Genomic DNA, 22,624 nt, shown 5'->3' with positions numbered 1-22,624 from the left:
CTCAGCACCAAGCCCATGGTGCTCTTAATCCAGCCCTGGCCATAGCATTCACAGCTGCCTAAATATTAGAAGTGTCCGCATCTGATAGAATGCAGTCACTGTTTGGTCATTAATTTTTCACCCGGCTCAGTCAATTGTTAAATTGACTTTTCTCAACCTAAATGTTACTGACAGAGCCATCCACAGTTGAATTTTGGCAGATTCACCTGTAATTAGCTGTAATCTGAGCTGGGCAAAGGCTCGTACACACTTGACAAAAATCGGACGAAATATCCTCCGATTCTTCTCTCTCATGCTTAGCGGTCATAACCGGTTTTAGTTGACAGTGCATAATGTTCACGAAATTTCTCATCCGATTTCTTTTTTGTTCCTAGACTTCCGGGTCGTCAGCAACTTCAGATCATGCGTGGTCTTTCATATCTGATTTTTCGCGGACGTACTGCATACACATTAAACGAAAATTGGTCGCCTGGGGACGGACGATAAAAATTTTGGTGTTTGTCCCTCCGTTTTATTTAGTTGAAAATGACGGCATCGGCTGCTTAAAGTTGTGTACACACTAGCCGAAAATCGTACGGTTTTACCTCGGACGGGAATTTTCGGCAGATTTTCTACTAGTGTGTACCCCACTTAAGGCCACCTTGAAATCACTAAAGTTTTAGTAGAAAATGTTATTGCTGGCTAAATACCCAAACAGTGACTGCATCTGATGACAGTGAAGATGCTCAGGTCAGTCAATCTGCTTGCAAATATCAGACATTGAAACAGTATATGGGGCAATGGGTGCATACAAACGCTTAGGGCTTCATTTACTATAGTCAAATAGACTGTGCACTTTGCAAAGTGCAATTGCTCCAGAGCTTAGTAAATTAGATAAACCTACACTATGGAAAAAGTACCTAATCACATGCAAGAAAAAAAAATGCATTTTTTGCTTGCACGTGATAGGATGATGGAAGTCAGCAAAGCTTTTTCTCATTTACTAAGCTCTGGAGCAACTGCACTTGCAGAGAGCAACTCCACTTTGCAAAGTGCACAGTCTATTTGACTTTAGTAAATCAACTTTTTAGAGAAATGCCTGCTGGCAGAATGTCATATTAGCATGGAACATTGTATACAGAATCTAGGCTGCGCCAGACACTACAGGGTAATTCATTTTCCCTGCCCCCCATCAGAAAGCATTTCAAAGCTGGCAGAATTTGGGACAAGCATTACACGGAGGAATGCATTCCAGGCACTCATCCAGGGTACAAAACCTAAATATTATGTTCAAGACTTGTTTTGTTGTATTTATTCTTCCTCATAGCAGAATAGTAACTATTTATTCTGTGTTATCTTTATGAGATAGGTGAGCAGCTGAGAAATGAGCTATTAACTTCACATTGCACAGTTAGTTTATCTCTTGCAGATAGCAACATTGGCATTATGTCTTCTGTGTATGTTCCGTGTAAAGCAGGGTACGCACTAGTAGAAAATCTGCCGAAAATTCCCGCCCGATGTGAAATCGTCCGATTTTCGCCTAGTGTGTACACAACTTTCAGCAGCTGATGCCGACATTTTCAACGAAAAAAAACGGAGGGACAGTATAAAATATTAGGTGGTAGTTTGAATCTGAGTCAGATTTTCTTTTTCTTGGTGGATTCATATATTTGCTGGAGATTCCTTCGCTGCTACTTGTTTATTGTTTATGTTTTTGATATTTAGGAACCTTATGGAATTTTTTCAAAAAACATATTTTTTTTACATTTTCTATTTTGCCCATAATGCAGCTAACATAGCAATAAGCTGCACAACAGAGTTAAAAAAAAAGAGTTTAAAGTCATAACTTTCATCCTATATACTTGTTCCTTGCAAGTGGTCACAAGTTGGTAGAGAAAACAGTAAGGCCTGCCATAGATGGAGCAAATTTCTTTCCTGCACCCACAGACAGTGCTGACAAGGGAATCTCTGCTGCTGGGTCGCCATTGTCTTCTCTCAGTGGTAGTGGGGGCGGGGGCGGATGGGGTAAGCCGTCCCTGCCAGGAGAAGGCAGTGATTATCACTAGCGGCTAAAGCAGCCGCTAACGATAATTGCAAAAGAATCCAGCAGGCCGGTTGTACCCAAATTGATCATTCAATAAACTTGGTACATTTAGCCTGCCGGTTCGAATCTTGGATGGTTCCTGCTGAACCAGCCGAGATTTGAAACGTGTATGGCCAGCCCTAGCCAATAGTTGTGAATTTCTTTTGAAATGACTGTTTCAGGCAGCCAGTTGTTAAGGACATTTATAGATAGGCCTATAAATAGAATGCATAACTAATCTTTTTTAGAATATACTGTTTGCCTTTCTAAGGTCTGGACTTAATATCAGGCACAATATTCCAAGCCCTGATGAAGGGCACACAGCTTGGCCACCATGATGTGTTGACATATATTAGGAGTTGAGTCTACGAGAGTCTAGCCAAATCCTTTGTTAATGATGCATACTTTGGCTGCTCCAAGTGAGCTGACACTCAGCTGTAATGTCTGTGAGATCCTAAGCGCAAGCCCAGTCACCATTGCAGTACACTGAACAAAAAATCCGGATGGCTGCACACTTGACCAGAAGATCCAGAAGAAAACCTTTATTGGTCATCAAATGTAAAAAAGCAACAACACAGATGTACAGATAGGGGAAGGAGCAATCCATTGTTATCCCTAAATGTAAAGCCCCATACACATAGGCCGAATGTCGGGAGACCGGCTGGTTAAGAAAAAAAATGTCTAACATTCGCCCCATGTGTATGCCAGCCAGTCGGACAGAAGCCGGCCGTTCGGCCGGCATTTGATGGACGTGCATTCTGGAAAACCAGCAGTCGACCCGTTCCCAATCAGCGCTCTCAGCCATTGATCGGAGTGTTCTGGCGGGGGGGGGGGGGACTTCTCTCTGTCAGAACACAACAGCTATGCAGGGGAGATCGCTGTGCTAACATTGGATCATTAGTACAGCAGCTCCAACCGGAGCTGACAGTTTTTTTCGCTCACCCACGAAAAAAAACTCATAGTATGTACTAGGCTTTAGACTTCACTCCATGACTCAATTTTTGTCCAACTCCAGTTCCAGCGCTTCCCAGTGGCGTAGCGTGGGTTGTCAGCACCCGGGGCAAGGCAAGTAATTTGCGCCCCCTAACCCGCGGGATTTTAGCACTCGAGTCACTTCCACTAGATTAGTTAAAGAAACCCTTACCCCCTAAGCATATGTATTGTTTGTTATGAAAATACTGATGTAATTAAAGTAAAATGCATCTAAATACAAGTTTGAATGACCAGCGTGCCCCCTTTTAATGCAGAATGACCAGTGTGCCCCCTTTCAATGCAGAATGACCAGCGTGCCCCCATTCAATGCAGAATGACCAGCGTGCCCCCTTTCAATGCAGAATGACCAGCGTGCCCCCTTTCAATGCAGAATGACCAGCGTGCCCCCATTCAATGCAGAGAGACCAGCGTGCCCCCTTTCAATGCAGAATGACCAGTGTGCCCCCTTTCAATGCAGAGAGACCAGCGTGCCCCCTTTCAATGCAGAATGACCAGGGTGCCCCCTTTCAATGCAGAATGACCAGCGTGCCCCCTTTCAATGCAGAGAGATCATGGTGCCCCCTTTCAATGCAGACAGACCAGCATGCCCCCTTTCAATGCAGAATGACCAGTGTGCCCCCTTTCAATGCAGAGAAACCAGCGTGCCCCCTTTCAATGCAGAATGACCAGCATGCCCCCTTTTAATGCAGAGAGATCATCGTGCCCCCTTACAATGCAGACAGACCAGCGTGCCCCCATTCAATGCAGAGAGATCATCGCACCCCCTTTCAATGCAGAGTGACCAGAGTGCCCCCTTTCAATGCAGAGAGACTTACCTGCAGCGGCGGCTTCTCCTCAGTTCCCCGCATCTCCTCGAGTCCTCCCGCCTCCTCCTCGGCCAATGGCATGAGTTCGCCTTTCGGCCAATCTGGAAGCGGGTCTCGGACCCGCTTCCTGATTGGCCAGGAGGAGGAGGATCACACATGTCACACAATGGGTGGGTTCGGGGCGCACTACTCGGTGCCCCGGGTCCACCCTTTTTTGAAGCCTATTAGAGCCTCAGGTGATTAAAAAAAAAAACCCACTCTGTGACAGCGCCAGGCTGCTGACTCACTCGCTGCTAAACTGACTGAGCAGTGAGGAGAGGCGGCATAGGCGGGGCTTGGCTTGCAACGCCACCCAACCCTACACCAATGGACAGGTGGGGCACAGTCCAGCCCCGCCCCGACCCGACCCACCATTTTCAGCCATAGGGCGGCCGCACTGGACATCTCTCAGCCTAAAGATGGAGGCAGCCGCAGACAGTGTGTGAACTGTGTATGTCAAAGTCAGACAGACAGAGTGACACTGCGGATGCGCCCCCCCAGATGTTGCGCCCGGTGCGGCTTGCCCCCCCTGCACCCCCCACGCTACGCCACTGGCGCTTCCAATCCAATCTTCCCACAAGATAGTAGGGTAAGGATCATAATGACAGTCCAGTAGCTTGTACAGCAAGTCAACAATAACAGTTCCCGCATTTGTATCTTCACAAATTCTATCATTGGAGGTGGAGATCTTCTATGGACACTTCCTTTTCTTAGCGTGGGTTTCTAGGAGGAATTTTGAAGTAGAGATTATTTTGAAAGGCATGCAGTCTTCAGGATGATTACAGAAAAAGGTCAAATGACTAAAGCAGACCATAGATGATTTGATTTTCCTATTCATTACCAAGCTGATCGACTATAATGTTTAGTTTTTCTTCATTTTTACATGTTTGGTCTTTCTATTTGTATGCAACCATACTGGACCTCCTGGACGGTTCAGCCTCATTATAGTCCCTTTAATTTTTGTGTACTAACTTTACCATGTATAGAGAGCTATGTAAGAATTGTTTTGTTGTTCTGCTTTGTATAGTTTCTCCTTTTTTTCCCACTTGAAATAAGAAAGTGTAATAAAAACGATTGAAACAGATGATTTTATATTCTCTCCCATGTTGATGGGAGGAATGTTGATGGGGGAATGCCTCCTGCAATGCTATTGTGTTCTGCTGCCAGGGAGTGTGTGTGTGGGGGCGGGGGGAGGGGGGGTAACGCAAGGAGCCTTCCAGGCCAGCAGGATACAGTGATTACCGCTGGCAGCTATAGCCGCCAGGGGGTAACAACATGTAAAAAATCTGACAGGCTGGTTATACCCAAGTTGATTGAAGTGGTTACAATCAGCCTGCCCATAGATGGATGGAATCTTGTCCAGTCCCTGCTGAACCGGGCAAATTTTGATCCACATATGGCCTGCTTAAAGCTGCACCTAAATAATGCTCTGAACAATGCATTAGTGACTTAAAGCTAAACACCAGGTATGATTTTTATTGAATACCTAAATTGCTCCAACATGGCACAATGTAAGTAAGCATCACCCATACCTGAAGGTGTGCTGTGGAATATGACAATCTCTGCAGTATTTGGTAAGTGCAAAGTGGCTTCTCCTCTGCACACTGACTACTGAGTGTCTCCTGTTCTAGGAGTGTCTAATTACTTTCTGTGCTGGCCCAGCTACACCCCACCCCCTCTCCTTACATAACCTATTTTGTAGCAGCTAGAAGAGGAGCAAAGGGGAATACTAATGAGCATAATTTGAGTGTCATTTTGGCTCTGCTGGGGTTTCTGACATCACATTCAAGACAGCGGCTCCCAGCAGCAGTTTCAGAGCTTTTGGACGTCTATATAACAAACAAAAAGTGTTTTAAATGCTCATATACATTTTATGAAGATTTGTTGTTGATATAAATGGTTTGGTGACAGGGTCTCTTTAAGCCAGGCACACTACAGATTAACAAGGATGAAAAAGAGACGTATTAGACGAGGTAGACTGTGTTCTCTCTCTGCTTTTTACAGTTTTTTTTTTTTTTCAATTTTGAAAGATTTGTACCTTTAAGAGCCAATGGAAAGTATTGCATATATTGCTTTGACAATTAGCATTACTTTTGATGTAAGATGTTTCTTCAGTGGCATTACCTGTCAAGCACAATTTTTTTTTGTCTCATAAAATCAAAGCAAGGAGTAATCAGATTGGTAATTTACTCTCCTCTCAAGGGAATTCAAGGACTTCAGTAGAAATGACTAAAGTGAAAATGTCCCCTTCTGAACTGTCATTGTACATGTAGCTGTTCTTTAATAATGTATGGGATAAAATTAATGCTTTTGTTACATTCAAGATCGCTAAATAAGAGCATGCTTAAAAATTTGAAGGACATGAATAATTCATCTTCAAAGCTGTATTAAACAACACAAATTCTGTAAGTGCATAAATTGCTAATTTCTGGAGTCTAGGAGCTGCATGGGGCCTCTGCGAGGGGCGGCATTTCAAGGTTGTGGAATAACTGAAACAAAGTACATTACTCGTGATCCTTTTGAACTAAGCCACTTGGTTATAAAGACATCTAACATAAAGGCAAAACATTTTTTTTTAAATTATTTTTGTATAGCGTGGCGGGGGATTAGAACACTGGTCAAGTTTTTATTGCTGTCTGTGTCCCACATTTTTAGTAGACACCAGAACAGGAATAGAGGGGAAATCTTTCCATAGGGACACTAGTTCTGATGACCCTGGTGACTTCCAAAGATTTCTCCAACTTTGGAGGGATTTTCTCTCACCTCCTGTAGTCGCTTTGGGAGTGGTGCTACAGTCTTGCAAGACTGTCTTAAGGGGGGTACACACTATGAGAAAATCAGAAGAAAAATTCTGTATGGGGCACAATCGTTCGATTTTCGTATAGTGTGTACACAACTTTCAACATCCGATTCTGACTTTGAAAATGAAAATTTCCTAAGGGACAAAATGTTTCTCATAAATGAACAGAACGTTTTTTGTTTAATGTGTACTGTTTTCGTACAATTTTCATATGATAAAAATCAGATACGAAAGACTGCGCATGATCAGAAATAATAAACAAGAAAGCCTTTGTCGTACGAAACTTTTCGTTAACTATTTCCGTGTTCCGTTCTGACTTGCTGTAAAACATAGAGGAAAACCAGATGATCATTTGCCCGTTTTTATTTTAGTGTGTACCAGCCTAAAGGCTCAGTTCACACTAATGCGCTTTTTCATGCTTTTAGCAGCAATGCATTTCATTTATTTAACATGGGTTCCTATGAAACACATTTACATCAATGCATTTTTGTGCCTCTGCATTTTTGGAAAGGGTCAGGGACTTTTTTTCCTGCAAAATGCAGCGTTTTGCATGTAATAGACTTAACCACTTGCCGACCGCCGCACGACTATCTACGGTGGCGGTCAGCCCCTCACAGGCAAAGTGACGTAGGGCTACGTCACTAGCTTGTGAGGGTCTAGGGAGCGAGCGCGCGCCGCCGGAGGCGCGCTCCGGCTCCCGCGTGGTCACGGACCCCCCCGCGCGTGTGACCGGCGGACCCGATGTCCGCCGGCCACTCTGCGATCGGCGGGGGAGAGGGAGAAAGTCAGGCAGCTTGTGTAAACAAGCTGCCTGTCATTCTCCCCTCTGTATGAGAGATGATCATATGGATCTACTATGTAGATCCGTTGATCACTCTGCATACAGCTGAAGCCACAGCCAATCACAGTTAGAATCACGCCCCTAGGGACACACACAGCCCCTCCCTCTCAAATAAAGTTAACCCCTTCACTACCAGTGTATTTTTACAGTAACAGTGCATATATATAGCACTGATTAGTGTAGAAATGTCACTGGTAACCCCAAAAGTGTAAAAAATGTCAGTCAAGGGTCCGATCTGTCCGCCGCAATGTCGCAGTACCGCAAAAAAAATCGCAGATCGCCGCCATTACGCGTTAAAAAAAAAAACAACAAAAATGACAAAAATCTTTCCCTTAGTTAGTAAACGCAATAACTTTTGCGCAAACCAATCAAAATACGCTTTTTGCGATTTTTTTTACCAAACATAGGTAGCATAAAACAAATTGGCCGAAAATGTTAAAAAATTTTGATTTTTACATTTTTTTTTGGGGGAATTTCATATAAAAAAAAGGGAAAAATATTGCTATTTTTGCAAAATTTACGCTCTTTTTTTGTTTATAGCGCGTGATCAAAAAATCGCACAGGTGATCAAATACCGCCAAAAGAAAGCTCTGTTTGTGGGAAAAAAAGGACGCCAAATTCGTTTAGGTACAGCGTCGTACGACCGCGCAATTGTCCATTAAAGTCACGCAGTGCCGAATCGCAAAATACCCCCTGGTCAGGAAGGGGGTAAAATCTTCCGGGGCTTAAGTGGTTAATGGACCCGCATCCAAAATGCAAGTATAGCATGTTACCGTTACCATGTTCTTACCATGCTTTTGCCACAATTTTGTCGCTCGCAATTTGCATTTTTAAATCTGCCCAACAACAAATTTTCCCCCCAAAAAAGCATAAAAAAACCAGCAAAGCGCAAATCGTGGTAAAATTGTGGCAAAATTGTTGTTAAAAAACGTGGATAGCACAGTAAGAAGCACTACAGAAATGCTCAAAAGACACATGCATAAGTGTGAATTGAACCTAAGAAAGGTTTTTTTTTTTTTTTTTTGCACTACTAATTAGCAAAAAAACAAACAACGAAACAGCCAATCATGTTGCTACAACACAATAGATAAACATGCAGACATCATGAAATTGACCAATTCTTTGGCCAAACATAGAAGCCCATTTGCCTGCTTTGATTGGTAGAAGGTGCAACCCCAACAGGCGTAAATGCATAATGAGAAGCCACAAAAAGGAGTCTTCCGAATGAATTGGAGCTAAAGCTCTCAGTTTGGCGGGTTTCTGTCGGACAAGCATTCTGGAAACCCAGTAGCTGAACGGCTCCCGACTGACTCCCGATCATAGCTCTCAGCTGATTGGAGTGTTCTGGCAGGGAGGTGGGAGATCACTGTACTAATGCTGGATCGTTAGTACAGTGGCTCTGACCAGAGCTGACAGTTTTTTTTTCCATTCAACCCAGTGGAAAAAACTCATAGTGTGTACCAGGCTTTAGCCAGTGCTCCCTGATTGTACCATTTTCAAAGGTAAAACGAAAAAAAAAATAATAATTTATACCACTACCCAAAATTCACAAAACTCCACAAATCACCACACCCTATAGCTAGGTACACACTATCAGTTTTTTTTCCTTAAACCCAACTGAATGAACGAAAAAAAAACTGAAGAGCTCACGGTACTAACTATCTGATGTTAGAACAGTGATCTCCCCGCTGAGCTATTGGCCTCCGCCAGAAGACACCGGTCAGCACTCGCAGACATTGGATGAGAGTGCTGGTCGGATTCTGATCAGCAGATATTTTTAGGGCATGACTCTTCGACAGAAGCTCATTGCAAAAAAAAAAAGAGAAAAGTTTGGGACTTTAAATGAGGCACATATCAAAGATATGCCTCCATCCCTAATTAATTGAAAAGACAATTACCTTATCACTATAGGATGCAATTCCGTTGTCATAATCATGCTTTTAGATGTTTGTTTTTTATAACAATTTTTGTCCATTAAGTACCAACAGGCCGCTCCAGTTGACGTCATTGTGACGAAATGCGTAGGGCGGAGTCTCCGACGTCAAACGTCACTTCCGGTTGTCGGCCGTGGAACGCAGAAGCATCCCGGCGCGCACTCTGTTTCTGATCTCGATCATCTAACGAGTGAGTTATCTACGCCTTTGTTTTTGTCTGTATGATTCATCTATTTACCATGGAGCTTTCTTCTTCTTATGCGAGCATCTAGGGCATCCGCCACCGGCTCACGATTGCTCCCCGCAATGAAGAGGAACCCCCTACATATCATCATACAGGTTGTATCATCAAAAACGCCACCCAGTGGCCACTCGTGAACTTTACATACTAACATCCTTTCAGCATTTAAATCACACTCTGTGTGGCACGTTTATTTATTTATTTATCAGTAACCTGTTCACACACCTATGGTAGTGGGTTAACTATACTCACGGCATTTGTCTATTTCACCTTTTTGGTATTGATTTATATTTGGATTTATGTGAATAAACACCTTGTAACTTTTTTTAGATTCTCACTTATTTTACTTTGGCACATTTCACTATTTGTGGGTCATTACACCCCATATCCCCATTCACGCTATTTGGGGCATTTTATAAGATTTTATCATTTCTAAAGGTAGCGCCAACACCAATCGTCACACTTTAATTGGTTGGATGCTGATCAGCAGATATTTTTAGGGCATGACTCTTCGACAGAAGCTCATTGCAAAAAAAAAAAAGAGAAAAGTTTGGGACTTTAAATGAGGCACATATCATAGATATGCCTCCATCCCTAATTAATTGAAAAGACAATTACCTTATCACTATAGGATGCAATTCCGTCATAATCATGCTTTTAGATGTTTGTTTTTTATAACAATTTTTGTCCATTAAGTACCAACACTGCAATACCAACTGTTACTTCCATCCAATCAGCTCTCAACCTTTAATTTCCACATTCAGTGTGCTATGTTTCAATTGTAATATTGATGTACCTGTTTTTACCATATGAATTGCTGCAATCATGTTGTACAATGTTGACTATCTGCTGATGGTGCTATGTAATAAAATACTTATGATTCTATGTAATAAAATACTTATTCTTAACCAAATTATTATTTTTCTGTATTTGGAAAAATAATATGTTCATTTGTACTAGCATCTACCTTCCATTATCACACACCTCATTTAAAGTCTCAAACTTCTTTCCTTTTGGACAGAAGCTGGATGTTTGGCCGGCTTCTGTTGGATAGGCTGCCATACACAGGGGCTGAATGTTGGCCGGTTTCTGTTTAATTGCCAAATATTTGGCACATGTGTGCGGGGCTTACATTTTTCAGAAATATTAGAGCTACTGCTTTTTGGTATGGTTTGGTAGAAAGTTTGCCAGCAAGAGGACAGTCTTGCAGCAGCCACAACAAGCCAAAATGTGGAGATTCAAGGCATAGGCAGCTTTTTTTTAAATAACAGAGCTTCATCTCCTTTAGATACTGTATGGTTGTGTAAAAACTGGCCAGCAGCAGCACAGTTTGCCAGCAGCAACAACAAGCCTAAATGTGAAGGGACAAATCCCATGTAGCTGTTTGGAGCTTCAGCCCTCACATCCAGGTGTGTTTTCCATAAACTTTCCACCACCTGGAGTGTGGCGTCTTTTTGGAGCTCTAGCAACAATGCTGGCTTGCTATGCTCAACTCTCTTTCCTCCCTTTGTCACTGCCAGTCCTTCCCTAGAGAAGAAAGGAAGCCTTCTGCATAGCTATAATCTTCCTGTTTGCAGATCCTCGTGACCCTTTGTCAGATTGCAAGGGTTAGATAGGAATTGTGGAACAGGAGCAAGAGGGTGCACTGGTAATTCTGGCTTAATAATAGCTGCTCTGTGCCTAGCAGGAGGTAGATGACTTGGGTTTTGTGAACCAATCACCTCCTCTGTGTGCTGTGGCTGGACTGGTCTGCCACTTTGGCCAAGGAAATGCAAAGGTGCCTTGTCTCTGCTATGTGTAGCGCTACTACTGCTGTGTCATGCAAGTCCAGCTTGTGCAACCAATTCCCATTTATTACTTCCATTTACAGCATTGCTGCCTCTGCCTTAAAGGAAAAGTTCACTTAAAAAATAAAATAAAATAAAAATACCCGTAATAGATATTTTTTCAGGTAATTTTTTTCAGGTAAAAAAAAATGTGCACTTATTTATTTATTTTTGTAGCCTGTAAAGCATTGCACTAGCGATCAGCAGCTCACAGGTGCCTTGTAGGTCTCCTGGAGGTCTTGTCAGTGTATCTGTGTGCCCATACATCCCGTAAGGGGCAAGCAGATACACTGACAGGAAGAAATCCATGAACTACCACGGCACTCCACAGCACTGTGGTAGTTAATTGAGAACTACAAGCCGACAACCGCAAAGGATGTCGGGGCTTGTAGTTCATTTACACACAGAGCTATGTGATTGAATGATGTGGCCATGTGAGGGGAGCCCTGTACAGCTGTCACTGGGGGGGGGTTACATGTTCCACGCTATAAATGTGTGGAACATTTTCCCGATTTTCTTTGTCAGGGCTATGCTTGACCATGAATATGAGGGACATCTGAGGTAATTTTGGTAAACACTATTATTGCACTTGGTACATTTTTTTTTTTCTTTCAAAATGGAATGCTGAACATCGAACACCCTAAACGTAAGGAAAAAGGGCACAGCTTGTTACTAAACAGAAAGTAGTACTAATAGGGACTTTTGGGTTTCATGAAGACCTGTGAATACTGACTTTGTTTGGCTTCCCCCATTGTTGGCTGTTATGAGTTTGCTGGTCAGGGGTAAGCGGTGCACAGGCATACTGGGTGGGAACCAAAATACGTCTGCTGCAAATTTGTCTAAAAATTGTCTATTTGAGTAAGGCAAGTGTATATATTAAACCTACCCTACACCAGAACAGAATGTGAGGGGAGCACAACTGTTCTGATGTAACCCATCATTTAATGGAGGTATGCCTGAACCAGTTAGTTATTCTGGTTAGATGGGAAGCCTTGTGATATAAGGAAGTGTTTCTAAACCTTAGTGAAACCAAGGCCTGGTAAAATTCTTTGAAAAACTTTAAAGTGTTTGTAAAGTCACTAAAGTGACTTTACATGGTGTATGTAATGCAGATATGCAGCCATTACCACAACTGTATGTGTTTGTTAGTCATGAAAAGAATAAATACCATTTCTGACACCGCAGCTGTGCGGTCACGTGATCCCCTGTGCCGGCCTCGTTCTATGGAGAGAAGCGTGAGGGGTGGAGATTCCCCTGTGACATCAGCTGGCCAGCAGAGGGGAATCTCCGCCCCTCCTGCTTCTCTCCATTTATCAAGGCCAGCTAGCACAGGGGACCACATGACCGCACAGCTGCAGTGTCAGAAACTATATTTATCCATTTCATATCTAAAAAATGTCTAACAAAAATTTGGTAATGGCTGGATATCTGCATTACATATATTGAAATGTGCTGCATTATGCAGAAGAATAGAGGGAGGAGGGGCAGGGAGGAAATACCCTCATGCGGACAGACGGACGGACGGATGGACGGGGGGGGGGGGGGGGGGCTGTCAGAGGAGAGACGAGAGCTGCGGATGATGGAGACACGTAACCTGACCACAGTAGTCAGGGCTCAGCAGCCATGATTATCATGGTCAGCAGAGGCAGGGGGACTCAGGAACAGGCAGGATCAACCAGGTTTAATACCAGTTAGGAAGAGAAGAATTCAAAATAATGTAGAAAAATTTCCGCGCTAATGTAATGAGTGAGAAAAACAAATAAATATAACAGCAGCCAGCACAAAATCAACTAACAGTGATTCAAACAAGCAATATGATACAAAAGTGCAGCGCTAAAGATACCAATATTCACAAAAAATATGAAAAGAATGGGTAGTGTCCAAATAAATGAGTCCCACATAAACTAGTGTAAGGTAAAGATGAATCCGCATGCAAGATATTCCAGTCAGTATGATTAGGGGATGTTAGGCTTAGCACTCCTCAATAAACTTCATCAGCCATAAGTGAATATGTCGAGAAGAAAAACGAGGCCCATAGCGTAATCCCGTAAAGACTTTAGACAATATTTATTAAAGAAAAATACTCACAATGTAACAGATGATAACAGGCATATCAGAAGCTGAACGTAGGGTAAAGGTGCGGCGTCCCGCAGATATCCCAGGCAGCAAACAGTATTCACTTATGGCTGATGGAGTTTATTGAGGAGTGCTAAGCCTAACATCCCCTAATCATACTGATTCCACCACCCATCTGGAGAAGCGGTCCCTCCTATTTGGAAAAGTAACTACGGAGCTCTGAAACACTTGTCTAACATCTGACCATATTGGTTTGATTATTAGCCGGGAGAGGCTGACTCATTCATTTGAGCAGCCACGGAAATTCGGTAAGCTGCTTACTATATCTGATCACAGAGGTGTCCCCCTCCTTCACTTATCCTTGGTGTCACAGGAAAGAATTCCTTCCCTGGAATATCTTGCATGCGGATTCATCTTTACCTTACACTAGTTTATGTGGGACTCATTTATTTAGACACTACCCATTCTTTTCATATTTTTTGTGAATATTGGTATCTTTAGCGCTGCACTTTTGTAGGAAGAGAAGAATTGCACCGCACAAGCACTGTGCTGTTATTCACTCCTTCAGTGCCTGTTCACATTTGTGCGATCACAGAGATCACATGTAATTCGGAGCGCACTGCTAATAAAATTACATGCGATCTCTGTGCAGTGCAAATTCAGCCATACAGCCATACAGTTTGTATGGCTGAATTCGCACCGCAATCACACCCAACACGCACAGGACTCTTTTTTTGGTCTGCAGCAGAATCGGATCGCATGGTGGTTCACACTAGTGCGATCCGATTCTGTGCGAACTTTCAGATCGCACTGCGATATGCGATCTGATCTGGGGGTGTCGTTAACTTTTAATTGACACCCCCAGCGTATCGCATATTGCAGTGTGAACTGCCAGGGGTGCGGATGCGATGCAGGAACACGCTGTATATTTGCAGCGTTCCCGCATCGCACAAATGTGAACCGGCACTAAAGGAACAGAAACTTTGTTTTGTTTTCTTTTTTTGGGTTAACAAACACTTTAAATGCCCTAGCAGTAAAACTAAATTATACTCATCAAAAAGAAGTATGGGAATGCAAACCATGTATTGAAAATATGATAAAAAAAAAAAAAAAAAAAGAGAAAGTGGGAGTAAAGTAAGCCCCATTGTTGATGTCAGTGGTAGTATTCGTAACCCCCAGCATTGGTGTCAGTGGCGGAAATAATAACCCCTGGGATTATGACAGTGGCAGTAGTATTAAGTCTCAGAATTGGTGTCAGTAATATTATTTCCCAGCATTGGTGTCAGTAATAGTATTTCCCAGCATTGGTGTATGTGGTCGCAGTAATAATTCCCAGGGTAGGTGTCAGTATCTGCAATAACAACCCCCAGCACAGATATCAGTGGTCACAATAATAACCCTCAGCATTGGTGTCAATGACTGCAATATTACCTCTCAACATTGGTAAGCAAAGACTGCAAATAATAACCCCCAGCATTAGTGTCAGTGGCTACAATAAAAACCCAAAACATTGACTACAGTGATTGCAATAATAACCCCACACATTGTTGTCAGTGGCTACAATAAGAACCCATAACGTTGTTGTCAGTGGCGTAAGTAAAAAAATGCCAGCATTGGTGTCAGTGGATGCAGTAAAATGTTCAGCATTGGTGTCAGTGGCTATAGTAATAACCTTCAGCACTTGTGTCAGTGGCCACAATAATAACCCCTAGTATCAGTGTCAGTGGGTTCAATAATACCCTCCAGCATTGGTGTCAGTGGCCACAACAATAACTCCTAATATTGGTGTCAGTGGCAATAAAATCAGTTTGGCATCCTTGCCCTGGAAGCTGGAAAGACCTTGTCCTGGCACAGGGGTCAAGTCACAGCTCTGTGTGTGAATAGACACACAGAGCTGCGGGTCGGTAGCGCGCCTGCTTGGGTGCCCCCAGAGCAAGCTGCTTGCTGTAGAAGCACCTGGCAGGATGGAGGAGCCAGGAGAGCCTGCGTGGGATTTGAGAACAGGAGTTTACAGATGTGGCAAGAAAGTAAAAAAAAATATATTTTTTTTTTTCAAAATTGTCGCTCTTTTTTTGTTTATAGCGCAAAAAATAAAAACAGCAGAGTTGATCAAATACCACCAAAAGAAAGCTCTATTTGTAGAAAAACAAGAACATCAATTTTATTTGGGTACAGCGTCGCATGACCGTGCAATTGTCAGTTAAAGCAATGCGGTGCCGTATCGCAAAAAAAAATGGCCTGGTCATTAAGTGGGTAAATCCTTCCGGGGATGGAATGGTTAATATCACTTTGACTTTACTACCGCTTTAATATCTAATCACATTGCTATTTGCATGCAGCGCTTGTTTGTAGCCTAAAGACTGAAATTTGCACTTGAAACTATAGTTTTGTAACTTTTGGAATTGCCAGTATAAACTTGGCTGTGCCAGTAAACTCTGGGCACCGTGTCAGTATATTCTGAGTGCGATGTCAGTAAATTCAAGGTTCCGTGTCAGTAGATTTCGAGTCAGTAAATTCAAGGTGCCTTGTCAGTAAATTCGAGTGCTGTGTCAGTAAATTCTGAGTGTGATGTCAGTAAATTCAAGGTGCCGTGTCAGTAAACTCAGAGTGCTTTGTCAGCAAATTCTGAGTGCAATGTCAATAAAAGCAAGGTGCTGTGTCAGTAAATTCTGAGTGCTGTGCTAGTAAATTCCGAGTGCGATGTCAGTAAATTCAAGGTGCCGAGTCAGTAGATTCTAAATGTCATGTCAGTAAGTTCTAGGTGCCATGTCAGTAAGTTCTGAATGTCATGTCAGTAAATTTTAGGTGCCGTGTCAGTAAATTCTAGGTGCCATGTCAGTGAATTCTGGGTGCCATGTCAGTAAATTCCGAGTGCTGTGTCAGTAAATTCCGAGTGCTGTGTCAGTAAATTCTGAGTGCGATGTCAGTAAATTCTGAATGTCATGTCAGTGAATTCTGGGTGCCATGTCAGTAAATTCTAAGTGCAGTGTCAGTAAATTATAGGTGGTAGGCTGACATCACTGCTCAGTAGTCATAATGTTATGGCTGATCAGTGCATATTACAAAGTGTAACATGAAGAGTGATAAGAGGATGCCATCCTGTGCTCTCCTATCCCGGACTGATCTCACCTGTCACCCCGCACAGCCAGCCCTCCCCGCACTGCGCTGCCAGGGCACAGGGCCAGGAACTCCGCCCACAGCCAATCGGTGAGCTCGGAAGGGCGCAGAGGGGCGGGCTTTTCGTCGTTCCCTATTTTCCTCCTTCTAAGCCGGAGAATTGGGGAGTGGGGCGGGTGACGTAGGGATAGTTCCCCGGGACCATCAACACAGCATCGTGACTTCTCCCTGGGCGAGGACACCTGGGGGAGGGAGGGAGGGGGGGATTCTCCGGTGCCCAGCATTCCGGGGAAGGGGGGCACCTCTACCAGGCTAGATCCCGGGCGGTGCCAGCTCTGCCAGCAAGATGGTGTCGTGGATCATTTCTAAGGCCGTGGTGTAAGTCATCCCAAATTCTCCTCCTTCCAGGAGGCTGCCAGCATCCCGGCTGTCTATGGCTGTGGATGATGGAGGCCCTCCCTTACCTTATCTACATGTATAGGTAATGATCACTGCCTCTCTCTCTCTCTCACCTTATCTACATGTATAGGTAATGATCACCGCCTCTCTCTCTCTCACCTTATCTACATGTATAGGTAATGATCACCGCCTCCCTCTCTCTCACCTTATCTACATGTATAGGTAATGATCACTGCCTCTCTCTCTCTCTCACCTTATCTACATGTATAGGTAATGATCACTGCCTCTCTCTCCCTCACCTTATCTACATGTATAGGTAATGATCACTGCCTCTCTCTTATGTTCTCTCTCTCTCTCTCTCTTTCTCCCTGTCTCTCTCTCTCTTATCTTTGTTTAGTAAGAATGTTGCAGATGTGTAACTTCTTGTATAATGCTGATGGTGAGGACAGTAGAGGGTTAATGATGATGGTATTTGTGGATGGTGGTGTGGATGTTCCTCCCCCCCACGCACAGATTCTTACCGATGATGGCGTGGAGGTGGCGCGTTATATAAAGCTTATTTTTGTCACTTTGATGTGTCCCACCATCGTAGGAACCAGAGGATAAGATTTGTGGGCTGCTTGTATAGGTCGGGGCCTGCTGAGCGAGGAGCCACTTGGGCGTCATGTCTTCTACGGCTGCGCCAATGAGTTGGCCACGTTGGCTTTCATCTTCTGTTGGACTTTGATTTACACAATGGTATTTTTATAATATGTTATAATTATAGGTGTGGAGTGTACAGAGAGGATCTACCAGCTATAGCCTCTGTGTCATAAATTCCTAAATATTACAATTGTATGTGATCTATTAAACCCTGGTTGTAGTACCAAATATACACCATATTGCCCAACGTATCGGGACGCCTGCCTTTACACGCACATGAACTTTAACAGCATCCCAGTCTTAGTCCATAGGGTTCAATATTGAGTTGGCCCACCCTTTGCAGCTATAGCAGCTTTAATTCTTCTGGGAAGGTTGTCCACAAGGTTTAGGAGTGTGTCCATGGGAATGTTTGACCATTCTTCCAGAATCGCATTTGTGAGGTCAGGCATTGATGTTGGGCGAGAAGGCCTGGCTCGCAGTCTCTGCTCTATTCCATCCCAAAGGTGTGCTATCGGGTTGAGGTCAGGACTTTGTGCAGGCCAATCAAGTTCCTCCACCCCAAACTTACTTATCCATGGCTTTGAAGTGGGTTTTTAGGCAATCTGTAACATATGTAATATGAACTTTGCCACCATAGTCTGAAGGTCGGTGATGTTTGGTATGAAGTGCCCATAGACCAGCATTTCTCAACCCTCTTAACACAACTAACTTTCCAGGCTCAGGAACTATCGCTAATAATTTCTATATCTATAGCTCAGGCGATAGTGACCATGAAGGATGTTCCTTACATTTGTGAAGAACCGCCCTATCCCTCCTTACAGATAGCTAAAAAGATAATTGTTGTCAGTGGTTACACGTCTAAGAGGCAGAAGTTGTTCATTGTTCAAGGAATCCATAGAAAACTTTGGAGAAACAGAATCCTTGTTCGGAACAGCTGCCATAGACAGTAGAATACATTTTCCTATTATGGCCATTTTTCAACTGGAGTGCATGGTGACCTGATGTCTATGGCGAATTCCACCCGCAACTCATCTGGGAAAATGGCAACTAGGCACATTGGAAAACCTTGTCTGATTGCCATTACTCTTCTCCAGATAAGTTGGCAGTAGAGGTGTCTGCAGAGTGGATGTCTGACCAACCTGTGGAGGCTTAATTTTAAATGGTCAACCAAGGCCACCATTCATGTTGCTCTCTGGCCTATTAGAGGCGAGCCGGTTCACACTACTCCGACTTGGGACAATGTGTGCCCTCTAGTCGCCCCAAGTCTCTTGTCATCACAAATTCAATGTAAATGAATGAGAGCCGTCTTAATATGCACTACTGAAGTCGCACCGACTTCAAGGCGACCTCTATCCGACTTGTGCACATAGACATCAATGGGAGTCGCCTCTAAGTTGGATCCTTATCTTATTTCAAGCGACTTGTTATCAGACTTTCCAGGAAGAAGAAAAAGATTAGCCAGACATTCCCCACAGACAAAGTCGCAGAGCCGGTTTACATAGGCGCGACCCGACTTTCCGGGGCGACCTGCGCAGCTTGCACCGCGACCTCGGAGCGGCATGCACGGACTTCATATCATTGAAGTCAATGCAGGTCGCTCCAGGTCGCCCCAAAGTAGTACAGGACCCTTTCTCTAAGTCGGAGCGACTTGTGTCGCTCCTATTAGAACGGGTCCTGTGCTAATCTATGGCAGGCGACCCACGGCGACTTGTCAGGCGACCAGGTCGCCCGAAAAGTCGCCCCAGTTTGAACCGGCTAAAGTAGTGCACAAGTCTCTTCCAAGTCTCTAAACAAGTCAAGTCGCTCCTTCATGGGGCGACTTTCTGGTCGCAGTAGTGTGAACCGGCTCTTAACCACTTAAGCCCCGGAGGATTTTCCTGCTAAACGACCAGGGGGTATTTTGCGATTCGGCACTGCGTGACTTTAACAGACAATTGCGCGGTCGTGCGACGCTGTATCTAAACAAATTTGGCATCCTTTTTTTCCCACAAACAGAGCTTTCTTTTGGTGGTATTTGATCACCCGTGCGATTTTTACTTTTTGCGCTATAAACAAAAAAATAGCGTACATTTTGCAAAAATAACAATATTTTTCACATTTTTTTATATGAAATTCCCCCCAAAAAAAATGTAAAAATCAAAATTTTTTAAAATTTTCGGCCAATTTGTTTTATGCTACCTATGTTTGGTAAAAAAAAATCGCAAAAAGCGTATTTTGATTGGTTTGCGCAAAAGTTATCGCGTTTACTAACAAAGGGAAAGATTTCTGTCATTTTTGGTGTTTTTTTTTTTAACGTGTAATGGCGGCGATCTGCGATTTTTTTTTGCGGTACTGCGACATTGGGGCGGACAGATCGGACCCTTGACTGACATTTTTGACACTTTTGGGGTTACCAGTGACATTTCTACAGTAATCAGTGCTATATATATGCACTGTTACTGTAAAAATACACTGGCAGTGAAGGGGTTAACTTTATTTGGGAGGGAGGGGCTGTGTGTGTCCCTAGGGGCGTGCTTTCTACTGTGATTGGCTGTGGCTTGAGCTGTAAGGACACTGATCAACGGATCTACATACTAGATCCGAGTGATCAGTGTCTTTACAGCGAGGAGAATGACAGGCGGCTTGTTTACACAAGCTGCCTGACATTCTCCCTCTCCCCCGCCGATCGCCGAGTGACCGACGGACATCGGGTCCGCTGGTCACACGCGCGGGGGGGTCCGTGACCACGCGGGAGCGGGAGCGCGCCTCCGGGGGCGCGCGCTCGCTCCCTAGACCCTCACAAGCTAGTGACGTAGCCCTACATCACTTTGCCTGTGAGGGGCTGACTGCCGACGTAGATCGGCGTTAGGCAGTCGGCAAGTGGTTAAATAATTTATAATAATATTCAAAGCAAAATCCCCCATCCATCCATGTCTCCATGCTTATTTTGCTGAGAAATTACTTTGAAAAACAACCCCTTACCATTTCTGGCCATGGCCATCTTGAGTAAGGGTAGATGATTCATGTAGCATTATCTTCCTGGAATCCATCTGTCTTTAGTTCAGGTATACAAGCAGGAGGGCGTGTTTAGCTGAGAAAACCCCTCCTCCCTTCCAGAAGACTCCTGGGAGTCTTTATTTGCCAAGGCAAGAAACCAGGGTGTAACTGAGAAAACTTAAAACAAATAGTTTAAAGAGGTTGTGAACTAATTTAACATTTTTTTTTAAATTTTACAACCTGAAAGAGAAACACATAATGAGCTAGTATGCATCGCATACTAGCTCATTATGAAATACTTACCTTAGAACGAGCCCCCGCCGTGCCGCCCGCTTACCTGTATGACGGGCGACATGTCCAGTCGCCCGTCTTCTGGGATCGTGGCATCCGGCCATCTGATTGGCCGTAGCCGCAATGACATCACTCCCGCACACGCGCGCGGGAGCCAACGGTCACGGCACGGGACTCTGAAGAAACGGCATCAGCGGCCGTTCCTTCAGTGCGCATGCGCCAGTGACGTCGCTGGCTGCATGTAAGGTAAAATATCTCCTAAACGGTAAATGTTTAGGAGATATTTACAGTACCTATAGGTAAGCCTTATCATAGGCTTACTTATAGGTACAATTTGCAGAGGAGGGTTTACTTCCTCTTTAAAACAAGTAAATATGATACGTTCCTATCTATTTACTAATGCTAGCAGCATTGGGATCAATAATAGTCAATGTTGATTGAGAGAGTGAAGTTCCACTGTCTGCCTGCTACAAGACGAAAGTTCCTATTCACAATGGGGTTGATATGCTAAAGGCAAATAGGCTGCTCACTTTTCAAGGGAATTTTCCCTTATCATGATGAATAAGACAAAGTTCTGCTGACTTCCAGCATCCAATCAGATGTGAGCAAAAAATAAAAACTTTTCCTTGCATGTGATTGGGTATTCTTTGCAAAGTGAATTTTCACCACATTCACTAAGCTAAGGGAAATTTCTGCAAAGTGAACAGCTTATTTGTAAATCACTCCTATTCTTCAGACTAGTAGAGCTACTCTTTTAAAATGTATAAATGAATGTTCATATTATGAATGATATAGGCTTTGGATATGTTTGTTTATTTACCTTTGAAGGACAGCTTGTAACTTTCTGTTGTATTTGCTTCCAACGTTTATGTTTTATCTCAGTTGATATTTCTATTGACACACACCCATAAAGTCAAATATTTACAAAGTTTCAAAGTTTTGAAATGCCTTGCAGAGTTGACACAGTTTTTTATTATATTATTATGCAGGATTTAAATAGTGCCAATAGTTTGCACAGCGCTTTGAAACTTGGTTGGTCCTTTATTTTAGAACTTTGTTGACCTCCTTTTTGTAAAGTGGTGTTCCCCGAAATGTGTAAGGCCCCTTTCACACTTATGTGACCTAAAAGTCGCGCGATTTTATTGTGATTTTTTTTTTTTGCCCTGATTTTACGGCGTTTTTGCCACGATTTTGACTGGACTTGAAGCAATGCCTATGTCTATGGACCTCAAAACGCATTAAAATCGGCCCAAAGTAGTGCAGGGACTACTTTAAAGTTGTTGCGAATTCGCACAGATATGAACGGTACTCATTGGAAATCATGAAGTACGACTTGTCATGCGACTTTGCAGTCGCAAGTCGCACAAGTGTGAAAGGGGCTTAAACCTTTTTTTTTTTTTGGATGTGATAGGTGTAATTTTTGCTGGACATTTGCCTTGAAGTTGACAGCTGCTTAGAAGTAGTGATGATGTAGTACAGTGGAATAGTTTGCATGGTGTTAGTGGTTACAGATTATTAATAGAGGAGGACTAGGGATGCATCTACACTGGAATTTATTGGCTTGTTTCATCTTGACTGATG

General features: G+C 43.5%; 1 protein-coding gene across 1 annotated transcript in view; it reads left to right on the top strand.

Moving 5' to 3' along the window:
• Positions 1 to 16,990: 16,990 nt before the first annotated feature.
• The window catches only part of REEP3 (receptor accessory protein 3), a 210,162-nt gene continuing 204,528 nt past the window's right edge, over positions 16,991 to 22,624 (top strand). Inside the window, exon 1 of the mRNA XM_082268288.1 lies at positions 16,991 to 17,113. Coding sequence (XP_082124414.1) covers positions 17,082 to 17,113 — 32 coding nt within the window. The 5' untranslated portion in view covers positions 16,991 to 17,081. The remainder of the gene's footprint in view (positions 17,114 to 22,624) is intronic.

This window comes from Pelophylax lessonae, assembly GCF_965119305.1.
Source record: "Pelophylax lessonae genome assembly, chromosome: 9".
In the NCBI taxonomy this organism is placed as follows: domain Eukaryota; kingdom Metazoa; phylum Chordata; class Amphibia; order Anura; family Ranidae; genus Pelophylax; species Pelophylax lessonae.
Note: the sequence above shows the minus strand (reverse complement) of the source record. Positions and strands in the feature narration are given on the sequence as shown.